Here is a 23,698-nt window from a genome sequence, read left to right on the forward strand (position 1 = left end):
CCCCCCCCCCCCCCCCCCCCCCCCCCCCTCCCCTCCCCTCCCCTCCCACTACCTCATCTCTTCTCTTTTATGCTTTGTTTTGTTAAAAACATTTGTGTACTTATTGTCCGACACATAATGTGTCGGACAATAAGTAAATTTATCCTAAATGAGTGTATGTGTTGGGGTGGTCTTTTACATACATTGTTTACATATTCATTTTCTAAATACGTTTAACTTTTTACATGTTTTAAGTATATCTAAACCAGGGGCGCCCACATTTTTTCGTCTGGCGATCTGCTTTTCAAATGATGAGCTCAATCAGATCTATCAACAAAAAAAACACATGCATTCAGGGGCGGCAGAGGGCGGGGCACTGAAGTCAATGGCACTGCAGCCACGCCCCCCACCCACAATGCGATCGCACATTAGTGCCTGCGTTCCGGTCCAGTGCGATCTGCAAAAATGCTGCAAGCACTTATGTTCCGGGTGCGGGCGATTGCACTGTGGGTGGTGTGGCTGCGGTGCCATTGACTTCAATGCACCACCATGCCCCCTCCTGCCCATGAACACAGGGAGCAAGCTGGCTTGCGTTACAGTGCGTTCTAGAGGCCAAACACTCTGGATCGCAGACTTTGTGGTGTAATCCGGCCCTCTCTCTTGGCTGCCTCTTCTCTCTCTCCTCGCGCTCTCTCTCCTTTCGCTCTCACGTTTCTACCTGCTGTCTCTCTTCTCTCTCTGGTGTCGCTTCTCTCACTTTCTCTGCTGTCTCTTCTCTCACTCTCCCTGCTGTCTTTCTTCTCTCTTTCTGCTGTCTCTCTGCTGTGTGTCTTTTCTTACCTCAACTGCAGCAGCTTCCCTGGTCTCCTCTCCTGTGTCGGCATACTGTCCTCCCGCAGTGCTCGTGTGGCCGACGCTGCACATGGGGAAAGGTGTCCTGCCCCTTCCCGTCTATGGCGTCTGCCACATTAAGCCACACGAGCACCGCGGGAGGACAGGACACATGTCAGTCAGCTGATCGCGTTCTACCAGCGTTCGCTTTGCGATCCACTGGTAGATCTAAACCCTAGAACAAAAACATAGTATACTGCAGTTTACCAGTCCTTAGATGTGCTGGCTGCATTAGGTTTCTTGCATTTCTTGCAAGTACAGAAAAATGCCTGTTGATCCTGATATAAATTTAGTATCTTTGTAACTTACTATGGACTAGACAGGAATCTCAAACAATGTTATCAACTTTCCAAGCTATCTTTTGTTAACTACAAAACCCCTCCTCCCTATGTTAAGGAGATGAGGAGACGAGGAGGTTTGCTTTGTAAATTAGAAAAGCAGCCTAGGGCGATAATGCTGCTCCTTCATAGATGCAGTGTGTTACTGACAGAATTACCAGCTGAAAATGAAGGAGAAAAAAATCTGAAAAAAGGGAACTAATGCAGAAACCAAGGACTGATTAGCTTCAATATATTATTTGTTAATTTTTCTGGGGGGGGGGGGGGTTTGGGTTTGAGATACTTTTTGAAAAGCACACACATGAAGAGACAAGTACATTTTATGGAAATCTCAGGGATTTATTAGACCTGACCACATATAATTAACTCACATTCACATTAGAAGGGACTGGAGGAACCACAATTTCTGATTTAAATCAGCAGATTTATGTGAAATCTGGTATTCTGACTTATGGATCAGGGAACCATAGGAGTGTAAAGCATGGTGAACCCCACTGGGCTTGATTCACTAAAGATCAGTAAATTGGTAGTACTGTTGACTGTACTGTAAGAAAAAAAGAAACTGGCATAAAATGAATGATAAGCAGTAGCATTTCAGGAGCTGTCCAGTGCTGAACCTGTGATTTTAAAGGATAACCACAATTGTTTTCAGTCCTTTACTTTTATTGTAAAGGATACCATGCTGATAATCCAGCCATTTAAACTAATATCCTCACATCTAGTAGTACATTGAGCATAAATCAGCCTAAACCTAGGTCATCATTAGGCCGAGGACTCAAGAGTGGAATCTCCCTACAGTTTTTCTTTTTGGTTCCTTTCCTTTTCAAATACCAGTTCAGCTTTGACAGACATATGGGTCAGTATTTGCACAGTTGCCAGACATCTAGCTCTGGTGAAAACAGTTAATTTGTTTGGTGTGCCAGGCTTGTATCTCTTGGTAGAGGGAGCACTGGATAGCACTGGGAGAGAGCACAACAAAAACAATTCCATAAAACTGGTCAGTGAATGTCAAAGCTAATTCAGCAATTTTGTCAAGTGGTGTGCTTCTGTTTAAGTTTTTTTCACAGCAGGGCAGGCTCAACAGCTGATATCCCCATAGAGCTGCTAGCCTGCAGACCCTTATCATAAAACTGCTAGCTGATGCATCCTAAAGGCACTTCTAGAGAGGGGCAAAAATGGGGTAAATAGAGTGTTAGTACTGTTAGCTATTGCTCAACTTTGCATACTAGCGCCAGTCTTATTAAATCTTAAGGAAAGAACACATGTGATAGTAAGTGATATTTGCAAAGTAATTAACCCCTTCGTGACTGACGACGTACAGTGTACGTCGCCAGCATCGGGGCTGTTTAAACAGACTCCCGGCGACTTTTGCCGCCGGGAGTCTGTTTAAACTTGTAGAGCCGACTGTCGGCTTTACAACAGAAGCGATCCTGGCGACTTACCTGTCGCCAGATCGCTTCTGCGTCCCGAAGAAGGGGCCACCCCCCCCGCCGGACACCCCCGCTGTGCTTCCCGGGCTCCGTTGCCCCTTCTACGGGCCCGGGATCTTTGTGTCCGCGGGGAGCTGGGGAGGAGGTCGACGAACTTCCGTTCATCGATCCCCTCCCCGTTCTATGGGACCGGGAGCGATGCAGATTGCATCACTTCCGGTCCCTGGGCTGTCAGTTCTGGGCTCCTGATTCTTGGGGATCACCATGCTATTCTGACCTATTTAAAGAATAATTCCACTTTTGTTGAGAAAAAAAAAATCAATCCCCTCTGGGAGATCTGTGTACATTACAAGGATTTTAACCAACTTTGTTGCAGTTTCCTTCCTGTTTCCGTTCTGAAGAAATAGCAGTTTATTTTATCAAGTCCTTTCCAAATAGATTCCTGAATGAGGGTCTGGGTTCATTATAATCAGTTAGTGGGCTTCCTGTATTGTAGTAGGGGAAAGGTACAGTGTCGGCATCCCTTTAGTAGTAATGAACCCTTAAGGTTCAAATTTGATTTCTATTCCAAGGGATGCCAGAAAATATACTTGTATCTTAGTGCAAATGTCTGGGAAAATCAGTCACCCAATCACAGAAGCAGAAAGTGACATTTCGGGGGGCGTTCCGTGTGTGTGTACGGAATGCCTCCAGGTTGCCATATTGCAATACATTTTTTTCACGGATTTAGAACATTACAGCAGCTACAGTTTTAAATGGAAAGGTAATTTCTAATAACATTAAATTACAAAATGGCTTGTACAACAATTATATATGCTATATTATTTTTCATTCTCATAATTTATTGAAATTGCAGATTTGTCACATGCAAAAAGTAAGCACAACCCTACATATATCACTACTAGAAATCCATGGAATTAGAATCAGGTGTGCCTGATTAGGTGCCAGAGATTAGAACCTCCTTAGGTAGTATGCTGATAGAACAATTCTTATTTCAGGGTCCGTTCACACCACATCCAGATCATCTCCAGACCAGACCAGATTGTTTTCAGACCCAAATGCATCCTAATGTATCCCTATGTTTTTTCTGGCCTCTGTTCACACCAGCACAGTCTGTTCCAGATAAGACCAGAAAAATACTGCACGTCTCATTTTGTCTGGTCTGGAATGCACTGGAACGCATGGAAACCCATCAAAACTGCATGCAAACGCACTGGACTGCACCTGTAAGCCCATTTTAAGCTGAAAAAAACCCCAGCTCCGGGAACACGGCACAATCGCGTTAAAAATGCAATGCACCGTGCTCCAGATCTGGTCTGAAAAATGGTGTGAACCTGGCCTCAAACATATGTAGAGTCTGGCATTCCCTTTGCTATTCGTATATGCGTTGCCATCATGCCAAGATTAAAAAGATTTTCAAAGACCCTCAGAGAAAAGGTTGTTATGAATGCCTAGGAGTTTGGCAAGACACTGTGAGGAAAATAGTCTACAAGTAGTGTATATTCAACTGCTTATTTGTCCAAGACTGGCTAGTCCAGCAAATCCGGCCCAAGAGCTGTTTGATTTAATTTAAAAAAAATTCATTCTGATATCTGCAGGTAACTCCTGCAATAATTAGTGTCAAATGTGAATATACAGTTGTGCTCAAACGTTTGCATACCCTTGGAGAATTGATAATATATGTGCCGTTTTTAAAGAAAACATGAGTGAGTAGGCAAAACACATTTCTTTCGGGACTCATATTCAACTGTAGGTCGTAACAGATCAATCATAAAAAAAAATGAAATAAGCCCTGTTCAGATGTCTGCACTCTTAGTTCTTAATAGTGTGTATTGCCCCCTTTAGCATCAATGACAGCGTGCAGTCTTTTGTAATAGTTGTCTATGAGGCCCTGAATTCTTGCAGGTGGTATAGCTGCCCATTCATCTTGGCAAGATGCCTCCAGGTCATGCAAAGTCTTTGGTTGTCTTGCACGTTTAAGATCACCCCAGAGTGGCTCGATGATATTAAGGTCAGGAGACTGTGATGGCCACTCCAGAACATTCACCTTTTTCTGCTGTAAGCACTAGAGAGTCAACTTGGCCTTGTGCTTAGGGTCATTGTCGTGCTGGAAAGTCCAAGAGCGTCCCATGCACAGCTTTCGTGCAGAAGAATGCAAATTGTCTGCCAGTATTTTCTGATAACATGCTGCATTCATCTTGCCATCAATTTTTACAAGATTCCTTGTGCCTTTAGAGCTCACACACCCCTAAAAACATCAGTGAGCCACCACCATGCTTCACAGTGGGGATGGTATTCTTGCCACTATAGGTCTTGTTGACCCATCCCCAAACATAGCGCTTATGGTTGTAAAGCTCTATTTTGGCCTCGTCACTCCAAATTACAGTTGCCAGAAGCTGTGAGGCGTGTCAAGGTGTTGTCGAGCATATTGTGGCATTGGCGCAGTAAAGGCTTCTTTCTGGCAACTCAACCGTGCAGCTCATTTTTGTTCAAGTATCGTTGTATTGTTCCTTGAAACAACCACACCGTCTTTTTCCAGAGCAACCTATATTTCTCCTGAGGTTACCTGTGAGTTTTTATTTGTATCCTGAACAATTCTTCTGGCAGTTGTGGCTACAATCTTTCTTGGTCTACCTGACCTTGGCTTGGGATCAAGTGATCCCTGAATTTTCCACTTCTTAATAAGTCATTGAACAGTACTGACTGGCATTTTCAAGGCTTTGGATCCCTTTTTATATACTTTTCCTTTTATATAAAGTTCCATGACCTTGTTACGCAGGTGTTTTGACAGTTCTTTTCTTCTCATTGACTATTTATACACAGACACTAATTGCAATTTAAAAAGCCACAGATGTGGGAAATGTAACCTTGAATTGACATTTTAACCTGTGTGTGTGTCACCTTGTGTGTCTGTAACAAGGCCAAACATTCCGGGGTATGTAAACTTTTGATCGGAACCATTTGGGTGATTTCTGTTATCATTATGATTTATAAAAGGAGCCAAACAACTACAGTATGTGATAAGAAATGGCTTCATATGATCGCTATCCTTAAATAAAAGACAGTTTTTTGGCATGATCAGTCAAATTTTCAATATCAATGCCAACATTTCACGATTTCTGCCAGGGTGTGCAAACTTTTGAGCACAACTGTACCTACAATCAGAAAGAGAATGCACCAATTTAACAAGCATATTTGCTGTCTAAAAAGAATAGAACAAGACTATAGTTTGTCATTGAACATATAGGAAAAGTCCGGGCCTTATGGAACAATGTGCCATGGACTGATACAACCAAGATAGAGATATTTGACCACAGCAACTTCATAGCAACTGTGAAGCATGTTGGTGACAATTTTATAGTTTGGGGTTGTTGCTGCTTCAAGGCCTGGGCAGCTTGCAATTATCGAGACTAGGGATGCACCGATAACGGTATTTTGGTACAGAGTACGAGTACCGATAATTTTTTTCGGTACTCGCCGATACCAATTACTGAGTAACGGAAGTCCCATTCAGGAAGCCAGGTGGCGTGTAATGACTCGCCGCCTGGCTTCCTGATTAGCCGTGAAGCCGGCCAGTGTGTAAAGACTCGCCGCCCGGCTTCCCGATTAACAAGAAAGTCTGTCCCCTCTTACCTTGGTATGTCCAGCCTGTCACCCCCGGGGCCTCTCCAGCCAGAACGCGGGCTTCCTCCGGTACCCAGCCGGAGCCATCTGGTCGGCCAATCAGGAAGCTGGGTGCCGTGTAATGACGCAACGCCCTGCTTTCTGATTGGCCGGGAGGCCGGCTCCATGCTCCCCCGTCAAAGTAGGCTTGATAAGAACATAAGGTCATCTGTTCAAAAGTGAAATTGAACCAGAAACTGATCTTTCAACATGATAGTGATGCAAAGCACTATAATGAACCCACCGAGAAATGGCTCAAAAAGAAGATATGGAGGGTTATGGATTGGCCTAGTCAAAGCCCTGATTTTATGAATGGAAATGTTGTAGGGGATTTGAAATGGTTCATGCAATGAAACCTACAAATATCTTGCAACTGAAGGAATTATGCATGGAAGAGTGGTCAACTATTTCACCAAGTCAATAGAGACTGTTATGTGAATGGCTAGTCATTTCTGTTAAGTGGGTAATTAAGGTAAAGGGTGTACATACTTTTTCCACAGTACACCATTCCATCTATTGATATTTTTGTTGAATAAATGACTGAAAAAGCTCATTTTCTTTTTATTCAAGTATATCACCTTTACCTGTAGGACCTGTTTGAATGAAGATGTAATGTTTGCCTGTTCAAATATGTGGAAATAGTCAACACTTTCCATATAGTGCATCTAGTTTTTAATATTACTATATGCAGAACATAGAACTGTGGGTGTGACCAAAATGTAGGTCTCACTTTTATAGAGTGCGGTAAAAGTTGGCAAAAACTTTAAGCATATGCATGTTTCCACCACCAGCAGCAGCATTAAAATTCCCTGGCATTATAATATCATCATCAACAACAAGCAGAATTAAATAATTCATGCCTCCCAACTGTTCAGGTTTTCTCCGGACTGTCCCGGGATTTGAACAAAATCCCAGGGTCCGGCAGACCCACCCTATGTCCCGGCAGACCCACGCGATTTCCCGGCAGCGGGTGCTCTAATGCTCGTGCCAGCACCCGGTACTTGTAAAGGGCCAGACATTTGACCACCCCAGCGCCCAGGCAGGAGAGTGGGAAAGTCTTTTATACCTACTCACTGCTTCTTGTTGTCGCGGTCCGACGACCAGGGCACACAAAATAACTAAAAGTAGCGTGTAGTAAATGGTGCCTGGGATGCAGATCACTGAAAACACAGGAAGTAGGTGTCTGTGCATTACTGGGGATGCACTAGAGATGCAGAATCTAAGAAGGGCCAGGTCTTTGACAGAGCCACTAATAGTGAGGATGATTGGCTGCTGGACCCCTTCCAGGTTGCGGCCCTCTAGCGTGCCCACACAGACAAAGAGCCTAATTTCAGCATTGAGGTGCTGGATACAACAGCAGGCAGGGGTGAAGCCTATACACAGACAGCGGTTCAGGATACTGAGGGACAAAAGGGTTGAAGTCCGAACAATGGTGTGATAGGAGGCAGCAACAACACGACTATGCGGAATACACTGAAGAGCAAGGCTGCATGGAACAAGCAGCTACACAGGTAAGCACAGGTGCAAGGGCTCACTGAAGAAGATGATCATAACAATCCTCCTGCTGGACATGCAGGATCTCACTGGGAGTATGAGGGAAACCAGAGACACACAGGGAACAAGGCAGGTAATAGCAATCCACAGAGATTCAAGGGCAAGCGATACATAAGGAGTCCGACTGAGTGTATAGACACGTTGCTCGAACGGAGCGGAACAAGTGAGCTGGACTTTTAATGGAGAGGTTCAGAGCGGATTGGCAGGAAGCCGAGCAGCTCAGGCATGAGGTAAAAGCCGGCGCCGGATCATCACACAGGGAAGTGTGTAATGTGGGAAACACATAATTTATTTTCCTTGGTCTTTAAAGGGGCTTTGGGGATGACCAGTGTTAGTTTAGGAAAGAGTGATGACGTTTTTGAGAGAGTGAGGGGGAGGGACCATGCAGGACGGACTGGCGGCATAGTTGAAAGACGCACCTCAACTGTGCTGCATAGTCTCCTGCATCAAAAGGTACAATCCCCACCCCCTTCCCCAGCACCAATGCTCTTTTCCGGATAGACAATGTTTCCACTGACCTCTGATACTGGGGCACTTTTATCTCCCACTCACCCCAGGGTATTTTTCCTCACACTGACCAGTAACACAAGTAATTTTTTTTTTCTCCCACTGACAACTGACACAAATTATTTTTTTTCCTCCCATTGTCATGGGGTATTTTTTTTCCTCCCATTGTCATGGGGTATTTTATTTCCTCATATCGATGACTGACACATGGGTATTTTTTAGTTCCACTGACCACTGAAACCAGGGCATTTGTTCCTTCCACTAACCAGCAATAATAGAGGCACTATGACACATATGTTGTATATTACATAATCCTGACCGCTGTACTCTATACATGCTATTGTATAGTATTATAGTGCTAACCACTGTATTCTGTAAGCAGCGCTATACATTTACATTCTGACCAATGTGTTTATTGTCTCAATAGTTGCATATTGTTAGGTAGTTTCCATCTGTTTTAATGACGTCATTCTTTAAAGGGAGGCTCAGAAAAAGTATTAGCACTCTGTCTATATCCTGTTTTATTTTTTTTTAAATGGTCCTTTAGGTTTATGTGCATCTGGACCATGCCAAATGTGCACACAGTACACTGTGGGCCCCACATATTTACCTCCCTCCAGAGTGTCCCAGTTTCAAGTTCTAACAAGCATGTATAATTTGCCCTTTACATTATATTATTCTATCTCCAGCACCATTAAAACATTACAGAACTCTCTGATGTAAAGAAACTTATGTAATTAACATGTTCCCATTTCAGTTAATTTCTATATATGTAATACCCCCTAAAACCGAATGCCAGTGTGGATATTTTAATATGTGTGCAAAGGGATGGAGAAAGTCTTTTGGGTACCTTTATTATGATGAAGCTCATAAAGCAGTCCATTTAGTAAGTGAAAAGCTATTGTACTGCACTCTCATCCTCCCATGAGAGTATTCTGTATCTGATCTCAGCGATTAGCAGCAATACACAATGCATCCAGCCTTCATACTGAACAGCCCTGCTTCTTGCTATACAACAACTCCCATGGGAAATTCAATTAACAGTGTCAACTGTATTCCCACTAGTCAATGGATCACACCATCAGGGTGCTTTCTTCCGCCCACCGAACAAGAGAATTACTACCCACTTTTAAAAATGATCTTATACGGGCATGGTCAAACATTGCTAAATCCATCTGCTGGAAGGTTATTGATCCACCACTAAAAAATGGATGACTCTCTTGGGAGTCAGAAAGGATATTTCACAACAAATACACAGAATGACTCTCACAGGAATAACTCAGATAATACATTAGGTTTACAAGGCTGTAAGAAATTCATAAAAAAAATATACTTCAGCAACTTCTTGCAATACTCATGATGGAACTATATAAATGAAAGTCCAGGAAACATCATCAAAATAGTAAATATGCTTTTTTCAAAGTAGTCACTAAAGGGTCACAAGCTATAATACAAAGATAAGCTTACTTCCCAGCACTGTCACACTAATACAGAAGCCTTTCCCTTCCCAGCCACACAATCAGTTATCGGAGGGGGGGTTAAGAAAGGAGGAGATAAAAAGCACTAGACATTACTCTCCAGCTGAAAGAAAATTTTAAAGGTCTTTACTAGAAGGTGGGCAGTACCTTAAATAGAACATTTAGCCTAGACACGGGATAGTGATTATGATAACTTAGTCATGGGCTGACATTTATAATAACTTTGAGTTAAAAACATAATTTCTTGATCAAACCTTTATTGATCAGATCACTAAGATTCTCCTGCTATTTTGGATGCACAAACAGAAGGAAAAAAAATGTACTAAATCTTGTTTAGGTTCATAAACATGCTTTAGATAGACAAATGCTTTAGGTTCATAAACATGCTTTAGATGGACAAATGCTTTAGGTTCATAAACATGCTTTAGATGGACAATTTGACATATAAATTATCAATATACAAAGAAAAATCCTGCAAAATAAAACCTTCACTGTGTAAACTGTTAAAAGACACAATACAATGCAAAACCTGTAACAAAATAAGTGTAGAAAAGTACAGATATGAGTCCTGCGTAAACAATGATTCCAGAACAGATGTAACATATTAACTGTAGAAGAAAGCTTATTAAAAAAAATACATCTTGGCTTATATCAATAAACAACAATTAGCAATCCCAGGGGGAATCGCAATGCTAAGATGTCGGCTGTGCTTTCAGTACCAACTCTATAGCACTCTGCGATACTGTAAAAGTAATAGTGTCACATCTGATCACAAATCTTGCTCGCAGGAATATCTGACTTTTTGGGAACCACATTTAATAGCTGCAGTTTTCACCTGTTATTTAGTAATGTCTATTGGGATTGGGGTACTCCCGATAAGATATTAATGCAGGAAGTGATACTACCCCACTAGGGCCCCACTAATGGCTTCAATTTTGAGAACATGATTTAAAGTTAATGGGGAACTCTGTAGAATGGAAAGCTTTCTGCTATCTGATTGGCAGCAATATACATGTGGAGGGAAGGCAAAGACTGCGTTCCAAGTAATCCTTCAATTGTGGCTTTTAATGGGAATAACTCTCCGTAGCAGTGCTGGTATATCCGATATCTGATAACAAACAGTTATGGTCAGGATCTGACTGGGTAAGGCTACAAAATACAGCCCTCTCTGGAATTTTATCATCCAAATGCTGCACACTTTGAAAGTTGAGCCAAAGCATGAAATGATACCTTGCTACATATCATGAGTTGAAAATGACTGCATTTTGCATAAATTGCTGCAAACGACTGAGAAGGTTCCAAAGAAAACTGAAATGTCAAATAGTCACATTCAGTTGACTACGTGCTAAATAAATGTCACTGCTTATATACTATGCTATGGATGAAATATAGTATCTGTGACTAGTTCATTAGATATTGCAGTGCTAGTTTAATCTTTAACCACACTTTAAAAACATGATGGACACATTTGCTTTTCTTTAAATTCTCTATGGTCTGTGGCTACATACAGACAACCAAATGCAAACAAAGGAAAATGTTTACATCCAAGTGAGGTAGTATACAAGTTCGGAGTTTCAAAATCACAAACCATGAAGTTATTTTCAATTAAACATGGTCACTTGGCTTAGTCAGCCTCAGTGTGGGATGCTGGAGATGGAATGCACGTTTCTGAAATAATGCAGCTGAGAAAGGACACCCAAACCCTAAAATAAGAACCAAGGAGCAGAGGGGTAATAGGACCCAATACATACAGGGTTATTCACAAAAGGGTGAAGGGTTTGGAGAAGGCAGGAGATGTGAACAATCTAGGGCAACATAGCTGAGCCAGAAAATGAGCTGAATTGGAGAATTTTTCCAAATTATGGAAAAGTGAACAATCCTGGATTGTTCACTTCTCCTGCCTTCTCCAAACCCTTCACCCTTTAGTGTATAACCCTGATAAAGTTTTCCCGAGCCACAAGAGATCGCTTTTTCCTTTAACATGCACAGCTACTATACAGTATATGCCCCAAAAGATAACCACATAGTTTCATACACAGTTCCAACATATCTCCACTGACGCAGTGCAAATATAAAACAGCTGAAATATTTAAATGTTTATATCAGAGGTTCTCTTACTTTGCAGTGACAAATTTCAATCACTTTCACTTCAAACTAATGGTGACATATGTACAGTCATCTATAAAGCACCGCCAAATTCTGCCTGCCTAGAAATCTTTGTATGCAGAGTTTAAGAGACACTGCAATAAGCAATAAGTAGGAATTATACTGCACAGGAGTTTTCTATAGATAGGCATGGGCATGGCTTTTGTTTCCATCAAATGTTAGTAAAGCTGATGGACCACATCCTTCCTAAAGGTTGGACACTGAATGGGACCATGTGTAATATGGCACTAGCATTCTGCTTTGGAAATGTGCTAATTCGATTTTCTTTTTTCAAAATAGACAAAGGTTTCCTCTCTATTCCATCCCCCATAGAAACCAGCAAGTGAAAGATATAATAAAAAATTGTCTTTAAGAAAAAAGAACTTTATAAATGTAATTGTTCCTGACAACAAAGAGGAAGCTTTAATGCTTCAAAGCATTTTTCACTATGAATATACTAGAACTTTTTTTATACCCCCACTGCACAATAATTGCAATACAATATCTTACAATACAGTAATTGCAACAAAATATATATAATAGGTCTTGCCTGCTTTTCTAAGATCCGTGAGACTTCCCCTAAAGCTCTGTCTAGAGTGGACACTTTATTGGTGGCCCAAATCCCAGTGTCCTGAGTTTGCAGTTGTTTCTGAAGGTCTTTGGTAAGTCTCTGCAATCTGGAAATATAAAACAAATCACTTACAAGTTACATCAAGCACTCAGGTGATCAATGTGTTAACTAAATATCAGTATTAAGGTTGATTTTGCATACAAGGTATACGCACTTAGCTTTGTACGGAGAGTCAGACACAGGGGTTTTAGCCTCCAGGGTGCTCTCATATTCTTTAGCTCTGAAAGAAAAATATTTAATAATCTGATGTCATAAAAGTCATAGCCTACTAACATTTTTACTCATCAATACACCATATGAATTTTTAAACACGTTCTGTACACTGTATACAATATAGTTTTATACAATTTGTGTACGCTGTATCTAAGGCCTATATTTGTTCTGGTGACCATTTCTCAGGGCACATTTCCTAATGGTGAAAACAGTAGACCATGCCAGCAAAATGGCATTGAATTGTATTACTGAACTTTCCTTGGAGAATGTTAGTTCCCTTGCTGGCTTTGACTTCGATACTATCTGAGTCGCTGACTGAGAATAAGCAGAGATAGGCATTTCTGACATTTATTAAGGCCTTGTTAGATGGGTGGCTGAGGGGCAGTATAATCAAGCAGTTGATCTGCGGTTTTACCGCTCCCCAGTTACCCGTAATGTTGGCACTGCGGCTGGACAATGCTGTATACATTTCCGTGGTACTTTGCTTAACAGAGCAGCAAAAATGATACAACATGTTAGGTTTAGCAGGCGGTGCCAATTGCCAAACATGACCATAGAGATGAATGGGAATTCAATTAAAAATCCCCCTTGGCATCCAAAAAAAGTGAAAATAGAATTCAGGAGGCAGCAGTATCGCTGCCCTGTGAAAAGCAACAGGATCGTTTTTCCGAGGGTGGTGAAGCCTGCCGTCTGACTAAGCTAAGCATAACAGCATTCTTGTTTTGAGATTGTGAACGAAATATAGAGAAGTCAGACACAGACATAATTTCCAGAAGCATACAATAGCAGCCCCATACTTCTCTCATGACACTTTAATACAGTATCCAATAAAATGCATATTCCAGTAGATAACATAAGTATACTAGTTCTGTCAAAAAAGATATGACATTAGCCTTATTCTGTGCTTTGCCCATGTAAGAAGGATCAATGGTGTCCTCAATGCTGAGAAATACAAGCAGATACTTATCTATTATGCCATACCATCAGGGAGGCGTGTGATTGGCCCCAAATGTATTCTGCAGCAGGACAATGACCCCAAACATACAGCCAATGTAATTAAGAACTAACTTCAGTGTAGAAGAACAAGGAGTCCTTCAAGTGATGGTTTGGCCCCCACAGAGCCCTGATCTCAACATCGAGTCTGTCTGGGATTGCATGATTTGAGGAAGCCTACATCCACAAAAGATCTGTGGTTTGTTCTCCAAGATGTTTGGAACAACCTACCTGCCGAGTTCCTTCAAACACTGTGTGCAAGTGTACCTAGAAGAATGCTGTTTTGAAGGCAAAGGGTGGTCACACCAAAAATCAATTTGATTTGGATTTCTCTTCTGTTCATTTACTTTACATTTTGTGAATTGATAAAAATAAACTATTAACACTTTTATTTCTGAAAGCATTCTTACGTCACAGCATTTTTTCACACCGGCCTAAAACTTTTACACAGTACTGTATGTACAAAACTACTATCTATTTACTCAAATAATAGTGAAAGCAATCATTTAAATGTTTTTCTTTACACTTCTAAGCATAATTATGCACACAGAGCCACAGGTTTCTATTACACATTTAGTCTATAATAATACAGCCATCAAATCTTGAACATAACAGGGCTTGGAGCTACAGGATGATCAGACAGATTATGGTAAGGGAGGGATTCAAAAAGCCCTTTACTAAGATATCATGAAGTAAAGAATATAATCCTTAAGGCCCCTTTCAGATGAGTAGTTCGATCAGGTCCGCTTGTTAGTTTTTCAGACGGACCCGATTGGATACCCAACAGACTGGTGTCTATTTACATATTGTTGCCCCCGGCTTCAGCCTAGTCCAGAAAAACAAACGTAACTGTGTTCTGTTTGGCCGGACCTGAACCTGCTGGATCGGGGGTAATTTGATGTAAACGGACACAAGTCAATTTACATCTGACTCTCTATACACCAACATGGGTTCTGGTTATTTCAGATTTTGATGTCAGACACAGATGTCACAGCGGTGGCTGTGCATGGATCCCCTCCTGATTTGATAGTGTGAAAGGCGCCTTAAAGATAAGATATTAATGTGTCATCAGTTCCATCTCAGGTCCAAAATAGCAAGTGATTTTTACAACAATATAGCAGATATTTATTTATCTTTTATTCCATACTCAGTTATTGTGCATGGATTAATTACAATTTTACATTTAATTCCACATTTTACACTGAATTTGAGTATGTCCTCTCCAAGAATTAGCCCGATTACCTAAGAGCTGGCTGTAAACATACCAGATTTTTTTAATTTAGGCAAAATAAGAGATACATTCTTCAAACTGCAATTTCAGAATATGTTCTATGCAAATTTTAGATTAAACATTCATTTTCTTGTAATGCTTAAATTGCTGAACTCTGTTAAATGTTTTTTTGGCCAAAAGAATGACAGAGCAACTGGTCCCATTCATCAGATAATGGGACGTTACTCGCTGGCTATTCCTCTGTGTCACATTGTCATATACACATCCCTCCTCTCTGACAGATTAAAGTGTTTCTCTGACAGACCCTCCTCACATGTTACATAGTTCATACGCTTGCCCATAAATCATCAGATTTTCTACTACCTAATTTAATAACCTGGGGTTATAAATAATATTAATAAGACCAACAAAACTTCTACTGAGAAATAATAAGCCATTTATCACCCTGTGTCCTGCTGCTCCCCTCTGCCCTCTGTAATGTGAGAATTTAGATGAGAAGGCAGTCAGTAAAACCTTCATACACACAAATCCTGTTAAAGCCTAAAAAGCACCATCTAAACTATTATTAATGACCAAAACGGTTTCTTGTTTTGTCTAAGCCTATTTAAAAAAACTAAAGAATCTTAACAAATTTAAGAAAAAAAGACAAAGTTTTATAATAATAAAAAAATATAATGGATGGATAATATAACAATTAGTGACAGGAGCTAACTGCCATGTCTATAATGGTGAGATTATATGGATATTAGCTATATTATACTATATAATACTGTATTTTTCAATATACTGGCGTACGCAGAAATATCTTTTATTGACTACCACGTTTGTAAGTGATTAACCAGAACCAACTGCATCATGTCCTACTGCCTCACAATTTTTTTTACTAGTAAAAAGGCTGAATGGAATTTTCCAAACAAGTTGGAAACGAAATAGAATTAATTCCCAGTATGCTGAATGATCTTTGTTATTAACACAAAGGATTTCTAAAATTATGCACCACTTGTTATTGCTGACTGCTCATACACTACTTGATTATAAAAACAACAGCCTTAAATCTTAAAGTGTAAACTGGTATCCTAGTATATTGTTTCTCAGCTTCATTACATTATACATTTATAGGAAATCGTTGGCCAACTTGCTCCTGTGTTTTTTTATGTGTTAAAACATCCCACAAAAGTGTGTGATTATATTCCTAGTACTCTGTATATTTATATACCAATCTCTAATGTCCCTTGGGCCTTACTTACTTAAAGTGGACCTTTATCCCCTTTCACCAAAAATCACATCACCATACAGCGCTGCATGCTGATATGAAATCATCTTACATTCATTAGTTAAACAAACATATTTTTCTTTTACTCACAATTATTGTTTTTCCACTTCCTGGAGGAAAAGAAAAATAAGGAGTGCAAAGACTACAAGGCCTGCAATTATCGAGAAGTATCTGTTTGCAGATTGTCATTACTGAGCATTTCTAAAGGTGTATTTATTGTAATTTCAAAGACATAGGCAAAGTTCCTCGCTAAAGTGTGGAGAGAGATGAAGTGAACAAGTGAAGCAGAATATTTTATTTTCATGGCTTTGCATGTGACTGGAAGTCTGGAATGAACACAGATTCACTCTACTTTCCTTTATCCTTAGAAATACATTTGGGCACCCAGGGCTGTCTTTAACACAGGGCAAAAGGGGCAGTTGCCCAGGGCCCAGTCATTGTTGTGGGGCCCAAAGAAGCTGCCCCTTGAGCAGGTCCTGCGCTGCAAAACTCCTACCACTGGCCTGCATCTGAGCACTGACAGTTGAGCGCTGGATGATTGCAGAGCAGAGCGGGTCACACGGAGAGAAGAGCTGGGTGGACGCCCTCCCCCTCCATGCTGTGTGTATGTGTGTGCTGGAGGAGACGGCTCTGCTATGATCCGGACTCCGATGTTCGCTGGCCTTTGCATCTTGATGGGGGAGAGGGAGCCTGCCGGGTGAGGGGATTACAGCGTGAATCAGGGCAGCATGAACAGTGGGTCTCTGATGGGGAGGCCCTGCATGTTTGTACTGGCTGCTGCATGTGTATATCATATACACATGTATAACACTGAATGTCCAGAGAGAGGGGTCACTATGCTGATTGTCTGTATGTGATGGGGGTCACTACATGTTTTCCATGTACATATGATGGGGGACACTGCACGCTAGTAAGTGCTGCATAGACAGTCATCTGAGACCAGTCACGGCTCCCCACAGGGATTCCCCACCTCCCCGCTAAGATCCTCTAGCGCTGACTGGAGGAACAGATGGGGGAGGGGGCATGCACAGAGGACAGAGGCAGCTGTCATTCATGCATCTGGGTGGATCTCGACAGCATTGTCGGGATCCGTCCCGGCTGCAGCGGTCTCAGTATACCGCGAGCTGTAGCTCGCGATATACTGAGCTTTGGGTCACGGCAGGACGCTAGTATATGTCCTCCCGTGACCCTTAAGAGAACTATGGGGAAAAACACTTACCCCATAGTTCTTTTAACCCTTTATTTGAAAACATGCAAGCAGGAAGGATTTGTTATTGCATAAGAGACATACATACTATTTCTGCAATAAAGGCTGCTTACCTTGCACGATGTTTTAGAATGTATACTGAGCTGTAGATTCTTGACACACCTTGGTACCAGGCTTAAAGAACTTCCAAGCACATGCATGGGAGTTACGTCATTCTGATTCAGCAGATAAAGATGGCTGAAGACCCTGAAGCAAGAAGAAGCCAGGGAAAAGATGTCTGCACCAGTGAGGGAGCTTGCACAAGTGGCATTGCTGGAGGGAAGTATCGGAAGGTTTAGATCTGCTTTCATTGTCCCATATATTTTGTGCTCACCAGGGGCAGTCAAGATGAACCAAGTACAGTGCCAATCCCACTAATATACTGTTGATCCATAGCACAGACTAGATCAACTGGGGTTTCAAAATGCACTCATTACACACTATATTTAAAAAAAAAATTGCAATACATTTATAAAAAAAAAAAATACATCATAAAAACATCACCATGTCCCATATTGTCCCTCCAAGATCCAACCTCCTGCATCCGCTGTATATATTGCTTTAACCCAGATAGCAAGCAATTGAGCTACAAGTTTGAAAATGATTTGCTAAACTATTGCAGACTTGCCAAGCTTCACAATTTTGTTGCACAATTACAGCAAGTCTGCATTGCAAGTCTCCAGACCAGCGAGCTTGCAGAGCTCTTGCTAAGACCTGCAAGACTCTTGCTGTAGACTTGCCAAGCAAATTTGCTACAAATTCAAAAAGTGTCAACTAGAACTTGTGCTGCAAGTGTTCTGCAAGTCTACAACTTGCCAGGAATGTGTGCAGCAAGTTAACAAAAATTACAATTTCACCCTGCCACAAGTTTGTAGCAAGTTATCCTTGCTATCTGGGAATTACACCACTTTCACATAATAAACTACACAGCAACATACACTATTGTACCTTCCAAATAACATTGGTAATTGTTGCCAGTGGTATGCTGTCTTGCCAACGCATTTTGCAGAATGCTTCTTCAGGGGATTAGAGGTGAATAGCGTATGGGATTTCTATGGTCAGTGGGGATTCCTTTGTGCAGAGGGGACAGAGAAAACCCCTCCCCTACACACAAGATAAGCTTGGCGGGACCACCAGGAGAAGGGTATCTTAGGACGCAGCGGGGTCACCCACTAATGTGCACCAATCTACCTATATTTAGTTTAACCTCCACCAAAAACCCACCCTCTGCGTTGGTTTGTCACCCTTTTTCTCATTCGCTGACGGTCTGAATTAATTTCCTTAACTCCAATGGGCACTGGCAAGATAGACCTTCCCTGACAGGTGCCCACGCATATCCCCACTACTCCACTCCTTTAGCCAGTGTACCAAAGCCATTGACAGGCTGAGCACCTTGCATAGTAGGGCAATTTCAAAAAACACCTTCTGGGAACAAATACAGTTTATGAGCTCAGAGCTTTATAGTTGCTAGAAAAAATAAAATAGCTTTTAGTGGTGGCAGAGGACACAAACATGAAACAAACAACAAATTACTTTGGTTGTCTTTTTTTGGTCATTAGCTGGTTTACACATTAGCATACCTACAAGCTCCAGAAAAAAAGAATTGCTGAAAGGTTTTTTAGAGATCTAAACAACTTTGCTACAGAAATGTTCTTGTTAACCTGAAGATCTTATGAAAGCTGGAGTTGTACAAGAAGAGAAGGAACACCAGTGAAGAAAAGAAAATATATGGGTACATGTTGAAAAGTCTATAGATATTATATATTAAAGCGTTTGTATTGAATACATGTAGTAAAAGTATTTATGTATTAGTTGATTAATGCTCCGTTATGTGTGGGCCCATCAGCGCATTGTGGCTGTCAGACCATATTGTTGGTTGTCCACCTTCGACTTTTTGTGGGCAATCTGGTGATCATGAAACATGCCTTTTCCTGAACATTGAGCAGCCCTGCATGCAACTTTTTTGCCCTCAAATGCAGTAAAAACTGTCTGCCTAGCTAACTTCAAGCAGTCTGTCTTACCCATAGTTTGGTGACTCTCTCAACAACAGTCAACCAACCTGTTGAAGGGCGGTTCGTGCCAGACAAATCTATTGACATTGTATGAGGAAGTGAGTTCTAAGGTGGACACAGGAATCGCAGTAGCAGTAGTTTATTTGGACTTTGCAAAGGCATTTGACACAGCACCCCATAAAAGGTAAATTTACAAACTAAGGTCTATTGACGTTGAGGACACTGTATGCAAATGGATAGCAAACCGGTTGCAGGAGCATATGCAAGAGGGTGGGGATAAACAGCTCATTCTCTAATTGGAACAAAGTAGTGAGTGGTATTCCCCAGGGTTCAGTCCTGGGGCCAATCCTGTTTATCCTACTCATAAATGATATAGAATAAATAGCTCACTGTCAGTGTGGTGGTGACCCCCAACGGTAAAATTTAGGGTTGACGCGGCTGCTGCAGCGACATCTGGCGGCGTGGCGGGAGAACTGACACTGCTGCGCTAGGAGAGGGCTGAGGAGGACTCTCAGCACAGCAGAAATCACACAGCGACCAGCAGGTTGAGAGCCACTGTTGTAACAGCTAAAATGGCAAACCATATAACACAAGCCGAGGGTGTCAGCTTTTATTATTAATAATAATGATAATAATCACTAGATGGGGACCTGTTGGAGAACTGAGGGTCCCCCTCTGCTGATTGACAGCAGCAGTGGGCGGGTGCAATAGCTAGTTTGCTATTGCAAAGTGAAATAGCCAATAGGAATGAAGCTATGCATTCCAATGCTGATTTTCTTTTTTTTCTGACTTACGGCTATTTAATAGCGGGAGACTCCCGGCGACCCCTGGCAAATTTTCATTCGACCCCCGAAGGGGTCCCGACCGACAGGTTGAGAACCGCTGCAATAAGAGGATAGGGGGCCTTACTTCCAAAAATTTAAATTGTTCTTCTTAAAGAAGAGAGGCATAAGAGGTGATTGAAATGTATAACATCCAGAATGGGGACAGCGGTATTGGGAATACACTACAATTTACTAAGTAGTAATACAAAGAAATTTTAGGAAGATGCACAGGCAGAACAAGAAATTAAAGGGGATGAAGTATACTCTTAAATTGTACAAGAGGTTCTTTACTGTGAGAGCGGTAAAAATTAGGAATTCCCTACTGCAGATATCTGAATCAGCAGAAAACAATAACAACTTCAAAAAAACACTTGAATGAGTTCCTCAGTTCACACAAACACACACACACCCTGAAGGATATACCTTCTTCTCCCCTAGCTCATCTGCTATTTTCACTCTCCCTGTTTCTTAGCTATCCTACTATGTATCTTCCTCTTCTTTGTCCCCTGCCTCTTAATACAAAGCATAATAACACCTATGTTACTCAATCACTAACATGTTTTCTCTGTTGGCACTTATGAACGGTACAAGTTACAAAGATATGTTACTCTTTACACTATTGCATATCTTCTTATCAATAATATTCTTTTTATTAAAACTAAAGTTGAGAGAGAGGAAGTTAGGCGGCACATCTAATCTATATGCTCCTTCTACTGAGTCTGTAAGATGGTCTGTGAAACTTTAGTGTGTGATTTGTATGCTAAACATGCGTTTATTGGTATTCCTTTCATTTGTTTTGATACCTTAAAAGCCCCATTCTGTGTTCTTTTTTGGTGCATTACCTATTGGCTGTTAAGAGGTGGGGTTCTTTCATGCTTCAGAAAACTTCAGCGACATGATGACATTACTACGGGATGGGGGGAATGTTTGGCCGCATGAACAGACTGCAGCAATGCTGGATCACTGGTTTTACTGAAGAACTTAAGGTAAATGAAAAGGGTTAAGGATTCAGAAACAAACAAAGAAAACTTGCAAAAAGGTGGGGTGAAAGGAGGGGGGGGGGGTTAACGTTTGCCAGAATGTGGGCTTAAGGGTAAAACTGATTGGCTTTTTGATTTTAACACAGTGCAGTGTTTGCTTGATGGCATTAGTAGCTCAGTGAACAACCCTGTTTATGTGGTACAAACATTGATACATTACTTCCAAGAGTTGGAAATAAAGTTTAGTTAAAGGAGAACTATGGGGTTAAGGCTTTTCCCCATAGTTCTCCTTAGGGTAACGGGAGGACACAAACTAGCGGCCTCTCGTCACCCTAAGCTCAGTATACCGCAAGCTACAGCTTGCGGTATACTGAGACGCCACAGTATACTGCTACTGCTCACGGTATACTGAGACGCCGCAGCTGAAGCGGATCCCGACAATTATGTCTGGATCCCCCCAGCTGCATGAGTGACAGCTGACTCTGCCTATCTAGAGGCAGAGCCAGCTGTACCCTCCCCCGTCCGATCCGCCAGTCAGCGCTGGCAGATCGGAGCGGGGAGGGGGGAATCCAGCCACTCCCCTGTCACGGCAGAGAGCTGTGACAGGATCGAGAGGTGAGCGAAGGCCAGTATGTGTTCGCTCACTTCTTGATATACTGAGCCGACCTGTGACAGTCTCATTGTCACAGGTCGGCTAGAACTATGAGGTGAGTGAAAAGCACTCACCTCATAGTTCTCCTTTAAAAGGCGAAAAAAATTAAGATTCGTGGTTACAACTAAATTCTTTAAACTAATAGGAACCTTATCATTTCTAAATCCTATTTGACTTTGGTAACCCTGCTGTACAAAGAATTTATTAATATTTATCTACAGGTCAACATGTTTACTTACAGACAGTTTTGATAAAGGTTAAATCTTGTGTTGAGAAGGTGGTATGATATGGAGGTGATCTAATGTCCCTGACAGAATGATGCCATGCTTGTCCATTATGCTCTTGTAATTTTACATGTCAGTGATAAACTGCAGTCCTGACCACTCTCCTTCCACGGGATGATATTTTAGTTTGTCCCATGTTGTGACAGAACACTAAATTGATTAAACATGCACCGAGATGTGACACCAGTGGCGGACGCCTTCTATTTGTTGATTATTATTGATTTTCTTTGATACTTCATTTAAAAATCAATAGCAGCGGAGAAGAATCGGCCTGGTTTACCAAGTCTGAAACAGGCTATTGTGAACTGGACGAGAGCCACAGACTTACACGACAGCTTCTTCCAATTATGGAAAAGCTCTTAACAGGTGAAACTTCATCTTGAAAATCAATACTCAGTTTTCTTGCTCAATCAGAGAAAGTGGCCGTAAATTAAGCTCATCTCTGGGAATCTCCAGACAGATGCATAGCAAATAATCTTTACATTATTTAATTCACTATCAAAAGTGCATGTCTACAGAGACACAGCAGCTTACTGGCCGGCATAGTGCGAGTGGCTGCCTCAATATCTTTAGAAATAATAAATATATAATAAAACGCAATGTGAAAATTTTAATTGGTCATATATAAAATATTTAAAAATAAAATTAAGGTCATATATGCAAAACCCATAAATTAATTGGAAACTAATACTGTCAAATTTATAAAATATAATATATGGAAAATCAACACCAGTTACATTACACATGATTTTGAACTGTTGCATTACTAAATTCATAACTGTCAATTAAAGTAATCCAAACTTGCATATAAGGAACACACAAAAAAAAATGATTTTTGTACATACTGTAAAATTATTTTCTCTGAGTTCATTGAGGGACACAGGAAGAGTAGAAATCATATAAAACTTGGTTATTCTGCTACCTTTAGGAGGACTGGACTCCGGCAGAACAACTGACGTGCCGTAGGTTTGTTAGCAAGCAAAATTTAGGGCCAACGATAAAAGGGGCGGAACCTGTGTTGGACTCCAATAAAAATATTTTATGGTAAACATATGTATTTTTCTTTGTCATCCACTGAGGGACACAGGAACAGTAGAAATCATATACACATGAGATGTTTAAAAGGAATGAGGAATGAGTAACCTCAACTGGGAGATGCAACAATGTGGAAGAAAGAGCCACAGAGCAGGACAGAACAAAACTAGAAGGGCTTTAGACTTAAAATTCTAAAATTAACAGACTATTAGCAGATTGGGGTGGGACAAATTAACATCTAAAAACAGCTGAAATGGGACAAATAGCTACTTGGGGAATTAATATACAGTACATATATATCCAAAAGTAAAGGAAAATGCATAAAACTGAAAAACTTTT

General features: G+C 41.2%; 1 protein-coding gene across 2 annotated transcripts in view; it reads right to left on the minus strand.

The window, feature by feature from the left end:
• SCAPER (S-phase cyclin A associated protein in the ER) overlaps positions 1 to 23,698 on the minus strand; it is a 219,043-nt gene that overhangs the window by 81,592 nt on the left and 113,753 nt on the right. For both annotated transcript variants that reach the window (XM_018568102.1, XM_018568101.1), the window contains exons 22-23: positions 12,771 to 12,836; positions 12,536 to 12,662 (exon numbers count right to left, since the gene is read on the minus strand). In XM_018568102.1, coding sequence (XP_018423604.1) covers positions 12,536 to 12,662; positions 12,771 to 12,836 — 193 coding nt within the window. The remainder of the gene's footprint in view (positions 1 to 12,535; positions 12,663 to 12,770; positions 12,837 to 23,698) is intronic.

The sequence above is a fragment of the Nanorana parkeri genome, unplaced genomic scaffold, assembly GCF_000935625.1.
Source record: "Nanorana parkeri isolate BGI_ZX_2015 unplaced genomic scaffold, ASM93562v1 scaffold1136, whole genome shotgun sequence".
Classification (NCBI taxonomy): Eukaryota; Metazoa; Chordata; class Amphibia; order Anura; family Dicroglossidae; genus Nanorana; species Nanorana parkeri.